This window comes from Numida meleagris, chromosome 4 (assembly GCF_002078875.1).
Source record: "Numida meleagris isolate 19003 breed g44 Domestic line chromosome 4, NumMel1.0, whole genome shotgun sequence".
NCBI classification, from domain to species: domain Eukaryota; kingdom Metazoa; phylum Chordata; class Aves; order Galliformes; family Numididae; genus Numida; species Numida meleagris.
In genome coordinates this window covers 5,238,757-5,259,491 of record NC_034412.1, presented here as the reverse complement: position 1 = coordinate 5,259,491, position 20,735 = coordinate 5,238,757, and the positions used below count along the sequence as shown (strand labels likewise).

The 20,735-nt window shown below is 36.1% G+C and overlaps 1 protein-coding gene across 4 annotated transcripts in view; it reads right to left on the bottom strand.

Moving 5' to 3' along the window:
- The window catches only part of NLGN1 (neuroligin 1), a 276,627-nt gene that overhangs the window by 165,942 nt on the left and 89,950 nt on the right, over window positions 1-20,735 (bottom strand). For all 4 annotated transcript variants that reach the window (XM_021396559.1, XM_021396560.1, XM_021396562.1 and 1 more), the window contains 2 exons: window positions 20,446-20,505; window positions 11,777-11,929 (listed from right to left, as the gene is read on the bottom strand). In XM_021396559.1, coding sequence (XP_021252234.1) covers window positions 11,777-11,929; window positions 20,446-20,505 — 213 coding nt within the window. The remainder of the gene's footprint in view (window positions 1-11,776; window positions 11,930-20,445; window positions 20,506-20,735) is intronic.

Sequence of the window (20,735 nt, the reverse complement as noted above, 5' to 3'; positions counted from 1 at the left end):
ATAGACAACAAGAGGACAATTCATCAATTCATCTGCCCCTTGTCATCCTTTTGCTGGGTTTTAAGATTACAGAATCACAATCTCGAGGTAGCAGGGACCTCTGCACATTTGGTCTGCCACGTCCCCTCCTGAAGCAGGGTCAGCTTCAGGACCACGTCCAGGTGGGGTTTGAGTATCTTTTTGGATTGAAGACTCCACATCCTGTCTGGGAAACCTGCTCCAGTGTTTGATCACCCTCAGAGGGAAAAAGGGTTTTCTTACTAGGATTTCCTGTATGTGTGGTGTCCTATGCTGCTTGTCCTTTTCCTAGATACCACTCAGATGAGACAATTTCCATCTTCTTTACTGCCTCCTGACAGCCATTTATACAGATTGGTTGAGAGACGATTGAGAGATGTAAGCCTCAGAGGGCTTACTGTTTCACAAATAAAGATCCATGCCCTTCCAGCAGCAGCTGGAGGCCAGATGTGATACATTAGGGCATCTCCCCTGCTATTAGACGCCTGTGTGGGCAACACAATCATCTCATCCAACACAGCACCCAGGTAAGGTAGGGGCCTAATGTTTACAGATTTTACTTTGAGTTCAACTTCTAACTGTTAGGGCTGGTTTGTAAGTACAAACAGATGTCTGTCTGCATATGTAGGTGCCTTCCGTGAATACTCTTAGTAAGTTCAGCTCAGGAAAATAACTTTTTCAAGAGATTTTTTTTCACAGAGACAGTGATCAGCAGTGCCAACCTTTTTAATTTTCTGCAAAGATGTCTGTTTTGGGAACAATCCTCCTCATTCTATATAAACTTAAATTGAAGCTAGTGAAAAGCTTTCAATATGCTAGTTTTCATTTCTTCTGGTGTCCTCTGTATTGCTTACTTGGCAATGGGGAGCTCAGAACCAAATTCTGGATATATTTTTGCTGGGTTCTGCAACTTTGCAGGATGACTTTAACAACAAGTAACTATTAGTAGACATTGATCGTCACAAGTAATTTTGTTTCTTTCAGAGCGAGATTGATTATCTTTACCTCACTCGTGCAGATCTCCAGGGAGGATATGCTGAGGAACCACACGGAATGCGATGAAAAACCTCTTAAAGGACTCAAAAGTTTTAGCAGAAAAGACTAACTAAGCACTTGTGTAAATGAAAAGTGCACATCTAATGACAAAAGCTCTCCTGTGTATAGCCAGGGAAAGGAACTTCGTTTATCTGTTTCAATCATCCAAATGCCAGTTTTCGATCATTAATGGGAAACAAACCTACATAGACCCACCTTTCCTTCATTTTTTTCTTTTGAATGTTAGAAGAGAACCACACAAGAGCAGAAGAAGACTCACGTACTCCAAGTGCAATGGTGGTGGACTACAAAGGAGATTACCACAACAGGAATAACAAAGAAACCAAGTACATGCCCCAGCTTTTCCTTGGTGCTCCAACCAGCAGAACAAGAACCTCCCTCACAGGCACTGCAGCAACTGGGGACATAGCACATCACTGCTTCTTCAGTACAGCACATGGTATTTCCTAATTGAAGCCGGTCCTAGTAAGAATAGATAAGGTTCTACCAAAGCTGAGGATCATCTAATGACAGCTGCTTGCAACTGCTTTGCAAGAGGTCTTGTTCTGTGGTAACATGGAATTGAGATTGGTCACGAGACAGCACTGACTGAAAGAACGTGTCCTTAAAATTATCCAGATTATTTCCGTTGGCTGCATCTTTGATACACTATAGGCATGTAATGCTATTTTTTCATTTCTGTACATCTGAAGAAAAAAAAAGATATAAACTGAGCATTTGTTATTATTACTACTTCTTTGAAACGATCAGTTCCTCTACACTAACTACATATCTTTCTGTTTGTAAATTTGTTTGCCCACAGTACTCTCAAAAGAAGCTTATCAACAAAAACATCTGCTGCCATGACTGAATTTGAACCTGAGATCAAAACACTGCCTATGATATATTTATAAAAGGAAACCACCCAAAAACTACATGGAACTTTCAAAGGACGAAGAAACATTATGTGCATACACAGAGGGGGAAAAAAAGTATGCATTATTTTAAAGCTATTTAAAAATGCAGTCTTAAATATCACGTTCTGATTGTTATTTCCATAACATTCAGCTTAGAGACAACCGCAAAGACAGAAGTCACTAAATCAGATGCTGAATTCTGCAGTTGCTGGAAAATGCAGGTAGAATCTCATTGTCTATCAGTGAGATATATAAAGCACATTTTCAGCTGGAGAAATCTCGTATTAGAAAAGAGTTATATTAGCAACGTGAAGCCAAGTAAATTATTTTCCTTTCCTTTTCTATCAAGAAGAAAAAATAAGAAATAGTAAGCACTTTTCCATTTGAGCTCTCTTTTACACATAAATTTAAGAAGCTAATGAGAAAAAAACCTAGCAACATGCATCTAAATAGATATCCATTATGACAATAGGAAAAATTCAGAGATTAAATGGTTTGTAAGCTCTGAACATGCAGGATGTACAAGTCTATGAAGTGTTAAAAGACAAAGTTTTAAACTCCCAGAAAGAAATAGTGAAAAGAATGTTAATATTCTTTTTATTGTGAACATTTCCCTTTCAGTCTCCCATAAATTAGCCTTCCTAGTTAAGGGCTGTATAAAAGGGAAAGGAAAATATTTTGAGAATTTTCTTGAAGAGGCATGTAATAATAAAGTGAGTAATTATAATAGCATTAGGACACTCAGGAGTGTATTTTACAGGGTCATTAATATGGTTCATGGGTAGCTGAAAGCACATGGCCTTTGGCCTCATGCCTCACAACACTCATGGGGCATACATTAATGGCTCTGTAAAGCACACCCTATTGTGTCTCAGTGCTTTAATAAAGCCTTGCAGATGAAATGCAAAACCATTTTCAGTTGAGCCAGAGTACTTCCCTGAAGTTGAAAGGGAAATTACGGCCACAGAAGCAAATCAACTAATGTGCAATACATTATACCGCCAAGTAGAGATGGAAACAAACTTTTGGGGGAAGAATTTAATTTACCCATATGTTTCTTGTTGAAATCAGTGACAAGATACCAATAAATGTTCGCCAGCTCTACAGAACATTAGAACCTAAGTAAGGAAAACAAGTTAGGGAGATGTTTGCCTTTTCTGCTTTAAACTTCAGATCTATATGGTACTATGCCTCCTCTGTTTCTATTTTGGACTGAATACTTAATTATCACTTAATGAAAAACGGAACAACCTAAAAAATTTTTACAGCATACCTGTGGCAACTCAAAATCACTCAACCAGAATCCTGATGAAAAGTGCTGAGAAGGTGAACAAATCATGATGAACGCGGGAGATTCCATGAAATCAAACATTCAACAGCTGACAAAAACGTACAGTACGAAATCACTTTTAAAATCAGTGGAATTCTTGAACATGTAGTGAACATCTCAGAAAAAGACTGCTCACCATTTTTATTCTATTATATTAGAATCTTGGCACATAAAATGTGAAATATTACTGCGGAGTAATGAAAAAGCCCAAGTATAATTTCTGTCTTGCTTCTCATTTTGAGCAATGATAAACCCCCTGAAACATGCAGCAGATATTTCAAACACTTAGAAAAGATGTCATCTTATTTTTTTCCAAAATGCTTAGTTTGCAAAATGTACAACGCAAGAGATACGGAAAATACTTCTACAAATCTATTTAGATTTGGTTGAAGGTAATTTTTGTACTTTGCGTAACAAGGAATGTTAACCAATCCTTCACATCATTGACCCTGGTCTTTTGTAGGACTTCATCCAGCAGTTTGCCAAGCAATACATGTACTCAAATTCAGTTTTCACACAATAATAAATATTTTTCAATATATCATGAAATGTAAGAAAACAGCATATCAAACAATGCAGTCTTCTATATATTCCAGTTGGAAAGTAATGCAAATTGCTATATTTTAATGTAAATTTTTCTGTGTTAACAGAGGTAGTTATTTGCACATGGATCCTACTAAACTGAAGAAAAAATTTAAGACCTGTACTGCTGCTAGGAGTTTTGGATCTTCTAAATCTGTTGTCCACATTACAACACTGAACCATTAGAAAGTTCTGTGACAACCTTGAAATACAGATCTTGTTCAACTGATTCAAAAAGTATCACGACGTATTACAGCAGAGAAGCATCAAATCAGTATTTGAGCTAGTACCTCTATATGTAAACTACATCATATGTGAAGAAAACATAAAATTTGAGCAGTATCATGCATTTCAATAGGTTGAAAATTGTGAACAACATATCCAGTCAAAATCCTTCTCATGTTATCCATTGCTTCCACGGATCAGAAGTATACAGATTTGCTTCATTTAAACATCAGAAAACTTGTGACTATTTTAATATATGTAATAAAATACAATGAACTGGGGTTTCAGAACTATGCTATCTATGCTAACTGTGCTATATCTGGGAAGAGATATAATCTAGATGCTGAGCTGTAGCATATTTCTTAATGTTACATAATAACGATCTTAATAACTTCTTAATCTTTCTGCATTGGTTGAAAATCAGAAGATTATTTCAGTGTTGGAATGCTCTGCAGTGAGATCAGATTGCACAGAAGTCCTAATTTATTCCCACTTCTTGGCTTGCAGATCCTTTCCTGGGAGGCGTGACATACTGGAAAATTGGGTTTGCTTGTAAGGACAGGGCCAACTCTGGTGCCCTAACAGGTCTCTCAGTACAAGACAGCCAAAGGCTTAGGGTGTTGTATAGTGTATAATGTATTTTGAATACATGAAACGTTTGTGATGTTGTAGATAAGAGGTTATGCACAGAGATCAATGATAGTGTAACAGTAATTTGGTCAAATATTACCTAGAGAAAAGTGAAGCTAACTACACATAGCTAGATGGTAAGAATTACAAACTTCACATAGGATAATAGTGTCAAAGATTTTAATATTTTTTTTTTTCCTGAGGCAGTAAGATTTCTATAACTTGTCTTCAGTGAACACTTTCTCTTTCCTATTCCACAAGTATTATCAAGTTGAAGTTTATTATGAGTTCAAAGATTAATCTGGCAAAACTGAAATATTTTTATTTTATGAATTAATATTGATCAAGGGAACTTATCTTACCAAAAAGCAATTTCTCTTTACAGCAATGACACGAACTGTTCTTACACCAAAATAAATAGTTTTTAAATTTGCTATTTGTTATTTTTTGTTTACCAAAAAAGAAGCCTAATGACAAACATTAAAACAAACCTGCTAGTTAAAGGGTACCTGTACCAAGACAGAAACCTATTCAATGGCAAACAAAATAATGCCTTTGTGCCCTGAAAAATAAAGAAGCGGGTATATATTCATCTATCTAAGCAGATGGGTAATGTCAATTTGTTGTGCTAGAAAAAGCACAAATAGAAAAGAAATGGTTCATTTTAAAAGTGCACTATATATTCAGGGTTCCCATTTCATAAATATCTTGCATGCTGTGCACTGCAGTTGACCCTTTAAACGTATCTAGTCAATAACCTATTGTTTACTTCAAGTTCATTTTGTCATTTTGATGGTACAGATTCAAGTGTGGCAATCTTCCTTTCTCTGCTTCACTGCATACATGACTCCCTTTGGCTGGTACTAGCTCTCAAAAAAAGCCACTAAAATGTCATTAATTAGAGCTGGTTTGAGATCCAAATGCTAATTCTATTAACAGATCTATGAAATTAGGACACTGTAAATCTAGATGAGCTGTGCTTGGGCCTCCTGCAATCTGCGTTGACCTGAGGTTACCCACTATATTAAATAAGAATTGTCTAATACGTTTTTAGAATGCTATGTGTAAATCAGACCATGTGAAGTATGTCACTAGAGGGAATAGAAAGCTGCAGCACGCTTTTTATCTCAGCCTGTTCTATTTATCCAGTATTAAATTCATTTGGAGTGCTTCATATGAAAAAACAGCGATGCTCAAGGATAAGGCGGGGTCAGATAAGACCTGCAGGACAACTTCCCTTCTGTGTACCCTCAAAATGATAAAATTTCATTTACGAACAACTTAATATTTATATATCTAATAGAAGCTTGTTACAAAGCTGTCAAGGGTCCCCAAAAGTATTTATGAATTACATTCTCTGTATGTTCCTCCAATTCAGAAAACTTCAATAAATGATTTTCAATTGCGCATTTTGATGTGCTTTGCTATTAATTTTCCATCTTTACTTTCAATGTAATGTACTTTTAATTAGGCAATAATATATAATTTTCAATTCATCTATCATTTCTACTCAAATATATTAGTAAAGGGAGAATAGAAAAAGGCTCATCAGAGACCTCTTCATAGTAAAGAAAAGCTGGAAGAAAATGCCATCTCCTGATAGTATCTTTAAGGTTTCATAAAAGGTAATGGATGTGCTTGTCACAGTCACTAATGATCAAACATTTTCCCCTTTTTACTGGATATTAAATCATGAACTATAAAAGAAAACTTCACAGTCTAAGCAATGTAGCCAAAAGAATCTCACAGCATTTTTTTTGTTTGTCTCTTATGTCTAACTAACATACACCTTCTTATTCCACTGTTACTTAAACTGAATGGTTACTGCGATGCGGATGGGTGAAGAGGCTTATTTTTGAGATGCAAGACAGCTCTCCAGGTTGCAGAACAGGCCATGGATTATATAGGCAAAAACACTTACCTGACACAGGGTGCTAATTCATCACAATATCTTTATAAAGATGAATAAAGCTTGTCTTGTTTGCCATGAAGCAATTTTTGAAAGGGTTATGTCTAAAATTACTAGATATTTTTAAAGCATCTATTGAACGTATTGAAAACATATTTGAAAGATATCCTCTGTTTAATATTTTCAGTAGTGTTACCATGATAGAAAAGGAAAGGCAAGAAAAAAACAAAAGCAAAAAATTTTCTGATGGAAAAAATACTAAGTAAATGATTACAAAAAAAAAAAAAAGAATCAAACAGTTTAACAAATTAGATTAACACAGAAGAAATCAGATCTAATTTGAAAGCTCTGAAATAATTTAGTTTTCTATTCTGCTTAGAAGGTGGAAAGAAAACGGAAAGAAAACAAGGCAACGTCCTCCAGTCAATCACAATGGAACTAGACTCCTGAAATCATGGAATCATTTGAGTTGGAAGGGACCTGTAAAGGTCATCTAGTCCAACTTCCCTGAGAAGTGGCCAGGTACGACAAAATTGTTACGATTTTTTTGGCTGTATGTGCTCATCCCTGTGTTTGATCCTGCAAATGGTCAAACAGGTAGTTCTTCAACCCATGGGTCATGGCAGAAATGCGGGGCTTGGAACAAATTGCCCAACACTTACTGCAGGGCTGAGTCTATATTTCATGTTGCTCTTTTGCCTATAACATATTGCTGGTATTATGTGAGGAGCAAAATATATTTTTAAGCCTAATGTATTTTCCAAATATATGTATTCTAACACACAGCAACAAATAATGTTAAGGCACAATAAGACCCATCCTCTATCACTTCATTGTTCATAAAGCTCTTACAGTTGCTAACAAAAGCAGGAAACAACTTTCACTGCAGTGTTTTTGCTTTACTTTCCTTTGCTTTGGTATTTTATTTTACATGACTGCTTCAGCCCACCGTAGCCATCTGACACAACACACTATTGAAAAATTGAAGTTTAGGCTGAAGAACATAATAGGACTCTAAGAATAGCTCCTCTGAAAAGCCGTGTGCATAAGCAACAATTTTCTTGTTGTATTGTTTCAAATTGTGGGCAAACCAGGCTTCTCCGTATCGGAAAGCACTGCACTTATGAGTCTCACTGATTTAAGTTCAGTCACTGGGGAAATTATGTATTAGTAAGACGACCAGGCCTTTCAAACACAGCGCTGCAGAAGAAGCACAAATAATTACAAACTGTCATTAAAAGTAAAAATTGTCCAAAAAAAACCAAAAAGAGGTGAAAGCTTGGAATGACAGCTTACTGTTTCTGTGGGAAAAACCACTGCCTCATGAAGAGGAAAAAACTGGGAAATTTAAAGCAGTGCTTTACTTACAGATTCCTCTGAGTTATTCTTCCATTTCTCAATTCAGTTTAATTGTGAGCTGCTTTAAAAATGTGTTTCTTTCACTTCTATTAAAATCCAGTGGCCAAAAGATGATCAAAAGCAAGAAATAGAAATTAATAAAATGAATAAATGTGTACGCTGTTGGCATAAATCAGTTCCCAACTTTCTCTTCCCTCTTGGAAATTTAAACTAAAAGAGAAGAAGCCAGTGCTGACTTCTCCTTTTCTAAATATACCCCTCAAAAGAAAGAACATAGAAAACAGCACTGGGGGTATTAAATCCATCTACCATGATCTTTTTCTAGATGTTGAATAAACTCAGTTTACATTTCTTTTATGAAATTTAAATAAAAAGCTCCTGCCTTTTTACCAGTTGGAGACATTTTAGATAAACATTTGAAAACTTCATTTAGTTGAGTTCAAAATCCAAATCTATCTCCAAATCTGTCTTTTCATAAAAATAAGCTATAAAACTATGAAGATTTGCCTGCACCTACTTCTGTGCTGTCCTTCAAGAACATCAGACTACTCATGCAGTACTCCTCACTAGAAAATATTGCTTGCACAAGACTTGCATTTAAAAAGATTGTGAAGAAGATATAAATAGTCTGTTTCCAATGGTTTCTTATTCAGTAGTCCCCAAGTTTCCAGGGCAAACAATTCTCTTCTCCATCTCATCAATATCTAAGGAAAGATTCTAACAGACTTTCATTCTCAGACTTGTTTCAGACAAAGACAAAATTGGGTCAGAGAACTCTCAGGGTTTTTGTTTGGTTTTTAAATGCACTTGCTCCACGCTTCAATTTTTATTATTATCTTTACCAAAGAGATTCCACTCTTAAGCATTCTAAAATTTTAGAAAGAAGCAAATCTTGCATCTCTATAAAATGTAGTGCCTCAAGCAGATTAATCTATAGGACAAAGATTGTTTCAGATCAGAATAAAAAAGAAAATACTCCGAATTGTACCAAGACCTGTCTGCTATGGACTTAATAATGCTAATGAAAAGAATCCAATATAATAGCGTATCCTCCCTTCCCATCACCATCAGTTCGGACAAAAACGTTCCTGTTACCACTCTAAACATTTCCTTAACTGGATTTCTTGTTAAGAAACGTCACAGGGAGAACCCTAGTTAAACAACGGCAGAACTCCTAAGACTCACATGGATCGTCTATACCCAGATATCCTTGCACAAAGACTGACACAAGAAACCCAGATGTGAGAAGTGAGAAGATAGTCCCTAAATCTTCTCCTGTGGAGAAAGAATCCCTATATCACCTTTCCAAGAAAGAGTCCTTGTATTACTTTTCCCGATACAGCCAGGCATTTTACACAGCAATGAAGTGACATCTAGTTCTCCCACAAGCAATGGACAGAGAAGTTAAACCTTATGGGATGTGAGTCAGGTAAGGGAAGCTGAGAATTTGTCAGCTACGTATTTGTATAAGCGTGTCTTTTTTAATGCTACTGCAAAGAGTAATGTTCTGCTGTACCGTTACGGACAAGCATTTCTGTACACTGATGGGTACAAGTTTGAAAACAGAAAAAGGTGATATCTTATGTGATCACACAAGAGTCCAACTCTGAGGCTATCTTACACAATTGTCTATACACCAGGAAATATCAAGAAAGCTGGAAAAAAATGCAAACTGTGCAAATTTTGTTTTTTGATTACTAGCATTTTTCTACACAGCTTATTTAGAGATGTGTAATCATTATTTATTTAATACATGGCAGACAGGCATTGTACCAGAAACAAAATACATGACTGACTTTCATATATATAACTATATATATATAACTATGTATATATAAGAAATACATTTATTTTACTATGAAAGTCCTGCAAGCTTGATAAAGGATTATTTTAGTTGGTTTGAAAGTAATTTTAAGTATTCATGTCAATCACCAGATTCTGCTGTGAGTTTTAGAGGTTTTACTGTAATAAGTCCCACTTAAAAGAAAATTAACACTCTGCTCCTTGAGGCTCTGTAAAGACCACAAAGTTCATAGAAGCACAAAAGCACAAACACAAATGAAATCCTCCCACGCTCAGTAAGATGTTAGCAGTGGGTTACTTCAGGGATCAATCTTAAAGTCCCCAAAGGAAAAGCCATTACCATTAACAAAGATGAATTAATTTTCATCTTTCAAGCAACCAGCACTTTCAAACACTGCAACTACAAGTAAACTTAGGAATCAGACTACATAATTTATAAAAATAAACAATTCCTTCAGATAACAGCTACTGTATTACTGAACAGAGTACCCTTCTGGTATGTAATACTGATAAACGTTTGAAATACGAAGGACAAGAGCACTGCTGTAAAAAGAAAACTTTGTAGTCACAGATTACAGATTAGTAACTGCAGCACTAATATATGCTCAAGGACTCAAAGTAAATTGCGAGACGGGAGAAAGGAGAAAAACATGCAAAATATCAGTATTTTCTTCCTTAGAGAAGTACATCACAAATGAAACCTCCAACCAGATGCTAAGGAGGTAAGTCCAGCAACAACAGTTATCTTTCTCATCTTTTTGGAATATATTACATCCTTTGTAAAAGGCAGCTACCATAGATTAGGTCTTCACAATCTAAGTCAAAGTCCATTCCCAGTATAAAATAAACTGTTTTCAGGTAGCAAATTTTAATACAAATGGCACCATCAGAGATAAATTACAGAGACAATCAAACCAGAACAAAAATAAATTCAATTATTATGCTAATTGATTTCAAAACAGAAAGAAACAAAAATGAATGTACAAAAGAAAAACTGAGTAGCAGATGTTGCTGTTGCCCACAAACTGAAAATAGAGTTCATTGATCTTCAGAACCAACTTGCTGCTGTGAATGACACCTGGCTTATCAAGCTACTTCAGATGTTACAGGGAACACCCATATACCTATGCAAGTAATGCGAAATTACTGTTCTGACTTTCAAAATGTCCAAGAACTGAAATCCTGCCTACAGGAGCCATAGCAAGGAACATTGCAGTATAACATGCAGAACAAAACAAACAGTCGTATCATTGTCACAAGACCTGTCAGAATTTTATCATATCTGTGACTACGGTGAACAAATAGCAAAGTATAATTTTTCAGACATACAACCAGAGACGTACCACTCAAGTCTACCAACAGCATCAGCATATTCTATTCACCACGTTTGAAACAATCAGAAGTAACTCTATTCACTCTACAATTTGGTGTAGAAAATAAGTATTGGAGATATTTGAATTCTAACCACAACACATTTTAGAACCACAATGGAGCTCAAAACAAATAGGCATAAAGTATAACTCTTATTAAATAACATTTTTATAAAGTACTCTGTATTTTCAAAGTATGAAAAAATTATGTTAATCAAAACATAATCACTTCCAACAGAAAATTCTATTGTCTATGACTTAACTTCTATATGTAGATAATTAATTCACCTATCTGTGAAGTAAAGCTCAGCCGCTATTCACAGAAAACAAGAACTCGTCTGAACAACTCAGCAATGGAAACAGCTGCTTGATATCTCACTAAATGCAAAGCATGACAGAAGTTCTTCCAAACAATAGAAATAATACTCGCAATGTCATTTCTCTCATCCTAAGAGTAAAAAGTCTTTTTTTTTTTCTGACAAATTTGTAAACCAAAGAAAACAGCGTCAATAATAATTTTTTGAAGAGCACGCTCTCATGTATAATAGGAATCACATTACACATACCAGAGATTAATGGAAATCTGAAAGCTTCTTACCAAGTACCCCAAGGCGATAGTTGACCGTGATGACTATCACATTCCCATAACTTGCTAGAACACTGCCATCATATAAATTTCCAGTGCCTTCCATGTAGGACCCTCCATGAATATACACCATCACAGGCTTAGGTCCCCCACTGTCCCGAATGTCTGGAAAAAATATTAAGACACATTTTATCTCAAGAAAGCGTCAAATAAGATACATGCAATATTTACTTATTTATTTAGTGAGGTTATTTTTCTTGAAGTGTTTCTCAAGCAACATCTCTGCATAAGAAAATGGGCAGGCAGGCATAAGCGTTTCCTTGTGGCTTGCAAACTTATACCTAGAGTTCATGTTTTTGAAACACTTATCGGCCTCAGTAAAGCAGAAAGGGATTGAAAATGGTAACGTTTGCTCAAATGCAATGGGACTGTGGTTCGATTGTGTTCCTGCTGAATTGGATGTAAAATGCATCTTAATGTCACTGCGAACACATTTATGTGTAGCCTGAACACTTCAGAAAATCTCAGCCCATCCTTCTGCTCACTTAGTTAAAGGCAATCCACCACATTAAGATAAAGAAGCTCTCTCCTCATACACAAGTTGCTCATGGCTTCCAGTACAACAGGTCAATAATTCATAAATTACAAATTCTTGATAAGCTTATAAGTTAGCTGTCTTGATAGTTCTGAAGCCCAAAATTTTAGAAATGACTTGGAAGCTGTTTAACACTTGGACCTCAGATACATGATATATATCACCTGAGTACCCTGATGTTTAAGGAGTGTGGGTACTTCTTAATTTACTGAACTGTGGCAGGGACTTTATGCTGCACCTGAAAGGGATGACCCTGCATTCAAACAAATAGCAAGGCTCCTGAAGGTGACACTGAACTCAAGTAACAACTTTAAATCTTGCAAGCTTTACCATTCACTCAGAAAATTAGATATTGACATATCTTTCGAGGTTTCTTTTTAATGAGAACATTGGTTTGGGAATCCCTTCCCCTCAAACTGCGTGATTTTCAGATGGATGCATCTACTCGGGACAACATCTCGAATATCTGAGGTTTAGTGAAAACATGAATCACCACTGCTTCTTGTGAGGACTGCCCTGAAGCACCAACGTAAAGAAATTGTTAGTTGAGGACTAGTAGAATAATATATACTTTTAAAGGTTTATTTTTCCTTGATTGGAAAGAAAACAACTAAAATGTAAATTTATACTTTTCGTTTGTCTGGATTAAATTGTATTTTGAGTTAATTTACTGGCTGAGTCTTTTCCCCCATCTGATATAAATTCTAATATTCCATTCTAACAGTCCCTAAAAATAAAGACAATAAGAAGAGAGCACATGAAAACTTCCCAGTGAGGAACTGCACTGCATATTCTGGTTCAAAGATGTTTTTGTCATTATGAGAGCATTCAAGTGAATTCCCTGATTACTCACTTCAGCATTTGAAGAAATCTCAGATGTATTGTTGATTCCTTCAATTTGGATGAATCTTATTTAAGATTCTACTAGGTAAGATCGCTCTAGACTTGCATGAATTGTTCTGAAGCACCGCAAGGATGACTAGGGAAGGGCAGTTAAACTAAAAGCCGTGCTTTTAAAATTTGCTGAAAAAGATCAGCACAGATGTGTCTGTTTATAGAGAGCTAGGTGCTACTATTATTTTGATATTGATTGTAATTTGAAGAAAATGCCGGAACGATCAAGATCAGAAATTGGAACTTCAGTATCGGAAGTATTAGAACAATAATTTATTAAAGACCAAAAGGATGATGAAAGGTTGCACATGAGATTGCCTGTATTGCTTTCCTCACTCAAGCATACAGTAAGGGCTTTCCAACAAGCAATTTTCAGACTGCAGCGCTAAGGGCATTACTTCTCTTCATTGTCCATAGGATAGAATTATAAACTCCTGATGTTTAAAATCTACACCAAGGAAGAAGTATTTTGAAATTCCCACACTGTTTTCCGTAGATGGCATGCTCATAGCCTGTGCCTTTTTTTTATTATTACTATTATTTGGTACAACTATGGAAGTAATAATAAATTATTAATCTGAAATCATTGTCTGACTGTTCCCAGCAGAAACTGTACACACTTAATTGTACGCTTGGTGGTGGCACAGGGGGAGACTGTCTCAGAATTCTTCTTTAATTAAAATTACATAGAATTACAGAGCACCAACTGTGAACAGTAATGAAATGTTGGTAGCACCGGTCTGTTTATCTGGGAAATAACATTGGGATGTTTAGAAAAGAATGGGTGTCTTTCTTCTGAGAAAAGCACACATTCCCAACTAAAATCAGACACAATTTACTCCGAGTAAATTCTGTCTGTGCCATATCTTTGTTATTCCCTGTTACTAGGATGTTAGTAAACATTACAGGCAGATAAAGAAAGACTAAAGTAAAACTCGAAGAGGTCACTGCAGCTCTTCGTGCTCACGTTCAGGTGTAGTCTCTGCAAACTACACTTACATTTTCTCACACGCATTGATAATAGATACTCATGGATGTAGATGAACAGTTATTGGTGGAAGTAGCTTGCTCTGAACAGGCCTAAATAACTGGGGTGCAAATGTGACATTTCATCCAAGAAATACAGATTTAGATACAATTTAATTTAGTTGTGGACTGTACGTTTTCTAAAGTGCTGCTTTAAATAAAAAAGACACGCAAACAATTTAGAGACGCACAGTAACAGCACTGTCCAAGACCCTTCTCAAATTCAACTCTTCTGTTTTTATTCACACAGAAGATAAGTTTTGAGTGCAATGATTTGTTTGGCTTTGAAGTGTTAGTTTATAAAACATATAAGTAGGTCTTACGATATTGCTGAGAACGATCTTATTTATATGCTGTATACATTAACTTTCTTATTATGATTTCCATCATCTCCTCTCTTCTGCACCTTCCTAATGTTTGCTGCAACTGCTTTTTATGCCAGCTCTTAATTACATTGCAGGCAATTTAGGAATGGGGCTATTCTTTATTTTGTGTTTGTTATATCACACAACAGGGAGCTGGGTCTGACTGTGAATATTGGCCACAATTGTAATACATAACAATACATAATTACACATTCAGTCATTTGAAGCTGATGTGAGTTGGCCACAAGACTTAAGTATAATTTGCAGAAAACAACCAAAACAGGAAAAGAGGAAACCTTACTGGGAGACAACTCCTCACAAAAACGAGCAGTTCACTATAGATGTCACAAGTGGTATTTTCTAAATGAAAAATTTCAATTTTCTAAAATTTCATTTCAAAATAAAAATTGCTATGTAGACTTTTAAGCAAATTTTGAGAGGTTTTTGGAACATGAAATGACACTGAAGCAGTGGATGACTTTTAAGTAAATTACTGTAAAACCTACATATTCTTTACACAGACCATAGCTGGATAAGAGAGGTGCTCTTTCATAAACATTTTTCCTAAAAGCTTTAAGTAGAGCATAGTACCAATCAATGCAACACTTCTGCTTGCTTAAAAGCCTTTTGAAAGTATGCAGTCTTTCAGTTCAAACCCATCAAACGTCTCATAGATGCATGATTTAAATTAGCTAGTGCCCTTATTAGTACTGATATGTAAACATCTAATTAACGTTATATTTTAAACATGTGATATTAGCTAGATGACCTGAGACTGCTAAAATATCTGTTGAACTTCTGGTAGGAATGCAGCGAGGTTTCAGCCACGTTTTATATACTAAAAGACTGCCTCCACCCATCAAGTTCCAGCTAAATAGAAATAACTCATTTTCTTCCATTTGTTTTTGTATCTGTCAAACCAATGGATCATTTGGGGGTACTCTTGAACACCTAATTACACTTGTCTGAAAGAAACGGATTTGAGATGCTGATGGAGGTCTATAAAAATACATTCTACAATGTAAAATAAGGTAAGGGATGGGATTTTTGAAGGCTGCTAGAGGTAAGCATGTGGAGCACATTCTAATTACAGTGGGACTTCAATGGCCAGCTAAGTAGCAATTTAAAGCTGTTAAAGGATGGCTAGAAATGCAAAAGCTGAGACTCTTCACTGTACAAGCAATATTCGACATTGATAAAAATACAGAAAAGCCCCAAAGAGGTCCTTAAACTAAAGGTCTGTCAAAATTTGTACTATGCTTTTTTTCAAGTGTTAATAACATCACTGCAAAAATTCATCGTCTGAATTGAGCTTCTCTGTATAAAGGGAAAATAGCATTGCCAAAATTTAATGTGCAAATAACATGAGAATCTGTACACAGCAGTTGGAATCACAGAACTAACAGGAATAGGTGATAGAATGAACGGAAGATCTCTGTGTATATCCGTCAAAAAGTCCATCCAAAGTGGTAAAATTTGTGCTACTGCCGCCTGGATGGAACTCATTAGAGGTTATCATTAAGGCTGGAATGTGTGGTTGCTTTGTGAGGTAAATGAACGTGTTCTGCTGTTTACTGATCTCTCAAGTCCAAAAATGTACAACTAGAGCCAGACGGAAAGATTGTTTCTCTCTCCCATTTCTTACCATGACAGCTGAAAGCAGGCGAAAAGCTAAACTTAGCATCCTAGTCTATTTTAATACTAATAGAGCAATAGGATTTTCTGGAAAAGATCCTGATTTCTGAAATGCTTTCTTCTGCTGTGCCAGTGAAGCCACAGTCTGTTAAGCACATGAAGGAAATTGCAGATGGAGTTTGCATCATTAGCAATTTAAAACTGAAGAGTGAATTTTGTTTTTGATTTAAAACATGCTCTGGACCAAGAACTTCCTTCATTCTATGAAGTTCAATGGCCCCTGCAAGGCAGAGCATCACACTAAATGATCAGAATGATCACAGTTACAGCCTGTGAACAAACAGCAACATCTGTTCCCAATCTGTCTCCTATTTCACAGGAGGGATTGGAACGGAGAAGGGAAGAATAGCTGCATCTAGCAATTACACTGCAGCCCTCACTTCGAGGCATGCAATGACAGTTCCCTGCTTTGCTGTGGACATGGCATCTGCATTCTTCACAATGTCTGTATTCCTCATTTCTAAAAATGGAATAATAGCATTCCTCTATCTTAGAAGGATGTTGTGACAGTGAATACATTAAAAATTGAGATGCTCAGATAACACTGGGGACTAAATAAGGATCTAAGATTGACAGATTGATTTTCTAAGTAATGTGTGTATGACAGAATGGTGGATGAGAAGAATTCATTTGTGAGCAATCCTTCATGGATATTTAATACAGCACTAACTACTTAGAAGTCCAGTTGCGATCAGTGAGTATGTAGGCTGATTAATAACTTGTGTTGCTGTATTAAGTCATGCTAGGAATTTTAGCATACAGGAAATAAGAACGCATAAAGAGCTGTTTTTTTTTTCCTCCTGTAGTCATATTAAATGAAGTCAAAGTATTGATTTAACAAAATTAAGAGTGGTAGAAATATAGTAACAGGACCAAGATATTTTGCTTTTTAAACCAAGCTTCACTTCTAGACTGTGTGCACACATGAAGAAGGTGCTGTTTATTCAAATGATAAATAACTTAAATTTTGCTTCCATGCTGGGTATTGTTTACCTGCATGTCAGCAAATAGGCAAATCCACCACTGCTATAAAAATTCAAAGTCGCTCACTGGTTGCAGGTCTTCTTGCCACTCTTATTTTTGGTGCCTGCCCAGGTAATTCAATGTTAATTGAAAAACAGGTAAGCAATTTCATGAAAGGGTTACACAAACAAGAACGCTATAAGACTGGGGGAAAAAAAAAAGGTATTTATATAGTTTGACTGTGCACACATTTCACATTGGTAAAATCTGAAAACACCTTCATTTTTTAAACAGCAAATTTGCAGATCATTAGCTGGTAATGTGCACTACTGCCTTTGGGTCTTCTGAAAACAAAAATGAAAAATGATCTAATTAAGCCTGGTCTACTGGTTGCAGCACATACCAGAGATCCATGGTTTGATTGCTGATTCCACTGCTTGTGCTGACAAGGTTTGGCCAGCAATACTGGTAGTGACACATGGCAGATAGGAGTAGGATTATTGAACACTGTTTTAAAATGAAATCTTCCAATCAAACTCTGATTCTTGAGTGACACAACATAGGATGCTTTCCAGGCATTTAAGCCAAGGAACTGCTATGAGAGATTTTTCATTGAGAATGGCTTAATACAACAAATGTAAGTGGGAGCTCTGAAATTCTTAAGTAATACAGAAGCCATCCTGGGCATTTTACAAATCACTGGACATCTGCTTATGTAGCTTGGATTCTGTGGCTATGTGAGAAGTCCTTCTCACAGTGCTAGCCAAGTCTCCCTAATTCCAACCACACCATCCATTAGTTTGGTGTTTGTTATATTTTGTTCCCAGTATTGCAACTGTACTTTTAATCAATATAAAAATCTATCATACTGCAAAAGGCAGAGGGTTTAATGGGCAGATCAGAAATCTAGAGAAGTCAGGTGGCTTTGTACTTCCTTTCACTTTTTTCCTGCTACTCATATCCAAATACATGACAGGTAGCTTGTGAACGCCTCAGTTCTGCATATGCAACACATGCTAGAGCTCTGGTGCAGAGAATACGTTCACAAAACACAGGTCATCCAATGCAACTCCTCCCCTGAGAGACAATGAAACGCTGTGCCTCAGCACGCAGGGTTTCTACTAACCCAGCAGACGTTCCCAGCAGCCTTCAGTATCTACTGATCATAAAAATTTAAGCTTGCCCTGTCTCTCTGTGACTCTTGGAAGTAGCGAACATCTAATTAATGCCTGCATTCTTCTATTGGCACAGAAAGGAGAACAAAACCGCCACTTGTATGCCAGAGAAAATTAATCCCAGTCCCATAAAATACAGAGATTTATTAATGTTGTAAATGTGTTTCTTTCCCTCAAGTTTGACTGCTGTGTTCTTACAGTCCTCTCTCTCCTACAGCTGTCGACGTGGGAGTTGGGTTTTCTCTGACATGGATGCTTGTTCTCCAAAGACTGAGATCCCTGCTCTCATTTGACTGTGTGTTAAACTGCTTTCTGATAGCAGCCACTCTGCTGAATTTTAGCCAACTGTTTTAGTAGTATCTTGTAAGTGTGTCTACTTAGACACTGACTCAACAAATGTTAAGACATTAGCATCTGTCCTGGCAATTATACAGCAAATTAGGAGAGCCATTAAGGTCCACTGGATGAATAAACCAGGTTTCAAACAGTTTCTTAAAACATATTGTTAAAACAAGACAGACTCACTTTTACAGCAGCTAATTCAATGTAACATGTCTTAGAGAATTCACAAGAATGTCCTCTGCCACGTTTTGTCATGAACTAATGTAAAAATGACTTGGTCTCATAGAGCTAAGTGGATCTGAATTAGCATACTCAGCTCTGAATAGCATGAGAGCTTTCAAATGAGTTTTTCAATTAGGTCTTCTTTCAAATCTTGGGCCAGCTGGTGGCCTTTCATTTACATACTTAACTTTCACTTTAGAAGAGGATCAAGGAAAATGAGAGAAGTTTGTGAGTTTACATGTAAAGTCTCTGTTCTATTATTGGCTAAGAACGCTCATATTTCCCTTCCTTGATCATTTGTGATAAGACCAAAACAGTTATTGTACTCTATGATTAAAATTTTAAGAGCCTTGCTGTTTACAAATTAGGCTTTATAGTAATGTCTGGCCAAAAAAGAAATGTTAACAGAGAAACAAGTAGAAACTACCAGTCTTATATTTGTTTTACTCATTGACCATAAAAAATACGAAGTATGTGCTTAAGATTCAGAACTTTGAAGCAAATCTAATTGAAAGGAGGAGACTGCTCAGGAGATAGAGCCTCTTGTTACCATTTTCATTGCCTTGAACAAAAATCAAATCTGCTCAGCTTGTAACAGATACAATTCATAAACGGAATCGTATGCTTGACATTTCAAAGTTTTGATGTAACTTGGTAATAGGGATTCTAAGGAACACAAGCAGATAGGCAGCCTTGTATGCTTGTAAAAAACAGATGGGATCGGATTCCTTTAGATGACATCAGTTTAGCTCCACTGAATTCACAGTTGCTGTGCAGAGCCTCACCAACTGCAAGTACTGCAGCTGCTCCAGGGCTGCCCCTCTTGTACAGGGAGATGGGGTAGACGTGCAATTACTTTTATTTGTTCAGGTCACTATAAATGCAGAAGGTTTTGTACTGGGGAAATTCAGTTGCTTAAGAGACACTTTTTAAGTTTTCTGTATTTTTCCTTTTACGAACAAAATATTTGATAAGTTTATCAAACTGAGATCAGTCAGTGAAAAAAAAAAAAAGAAACATCTTTTTACTTGGTGAAATACATAGGGTTAGAAAACATGCAAAAAGGTGTACAGAGAAACTTTAAAAGAGTGTTAGTTCAAATAGAATGGACAAAATTGAGTCAAAAGGTGGAATGCAACATATCAAAAGTCCATTTCAAGAAAACAAAAAGCCCTCTGCTTTAAATAGTTACTGTTTTGCAGCAAAACGTAGAACTTAACGACATTTTCTTTTAAAAAATTTAAAATATATATATGTATAACAACAAGCAAGAAGACAAAACACATCAAAAATGGGAATAAAAAAAAACTCTTCAAAAGAAGACAAGAAGTCAAAAAAAGAGGGGAGAAAAAAGATTTTCAGGGATCCTTGTCATGCAAATCAGTTTGGCGGCAAAAAAAATACCTTCATCTTCAGCACCGTCATTATCACCTAAATCATCTGTCTGTTTCTTTGTAAGGGGACCTAGGATTGAGAACGGAGAAAATGGAGGAAAAAAGACAATTCAAGAATATACAAGACTGAGGAAAAAAAACAATGAATATTAAATTCCCATGGACGTTTCAAGAAAAGCATTTGCAAGGAGGGAAATCTTAGTTTATAACAACCAATTTTTCATTAAGTTTTTAAATATTACAGTAAAACCTTCCCTAGGGGTATGGCTATTAGAAACAACTAGCACAAGAATCAAAGAG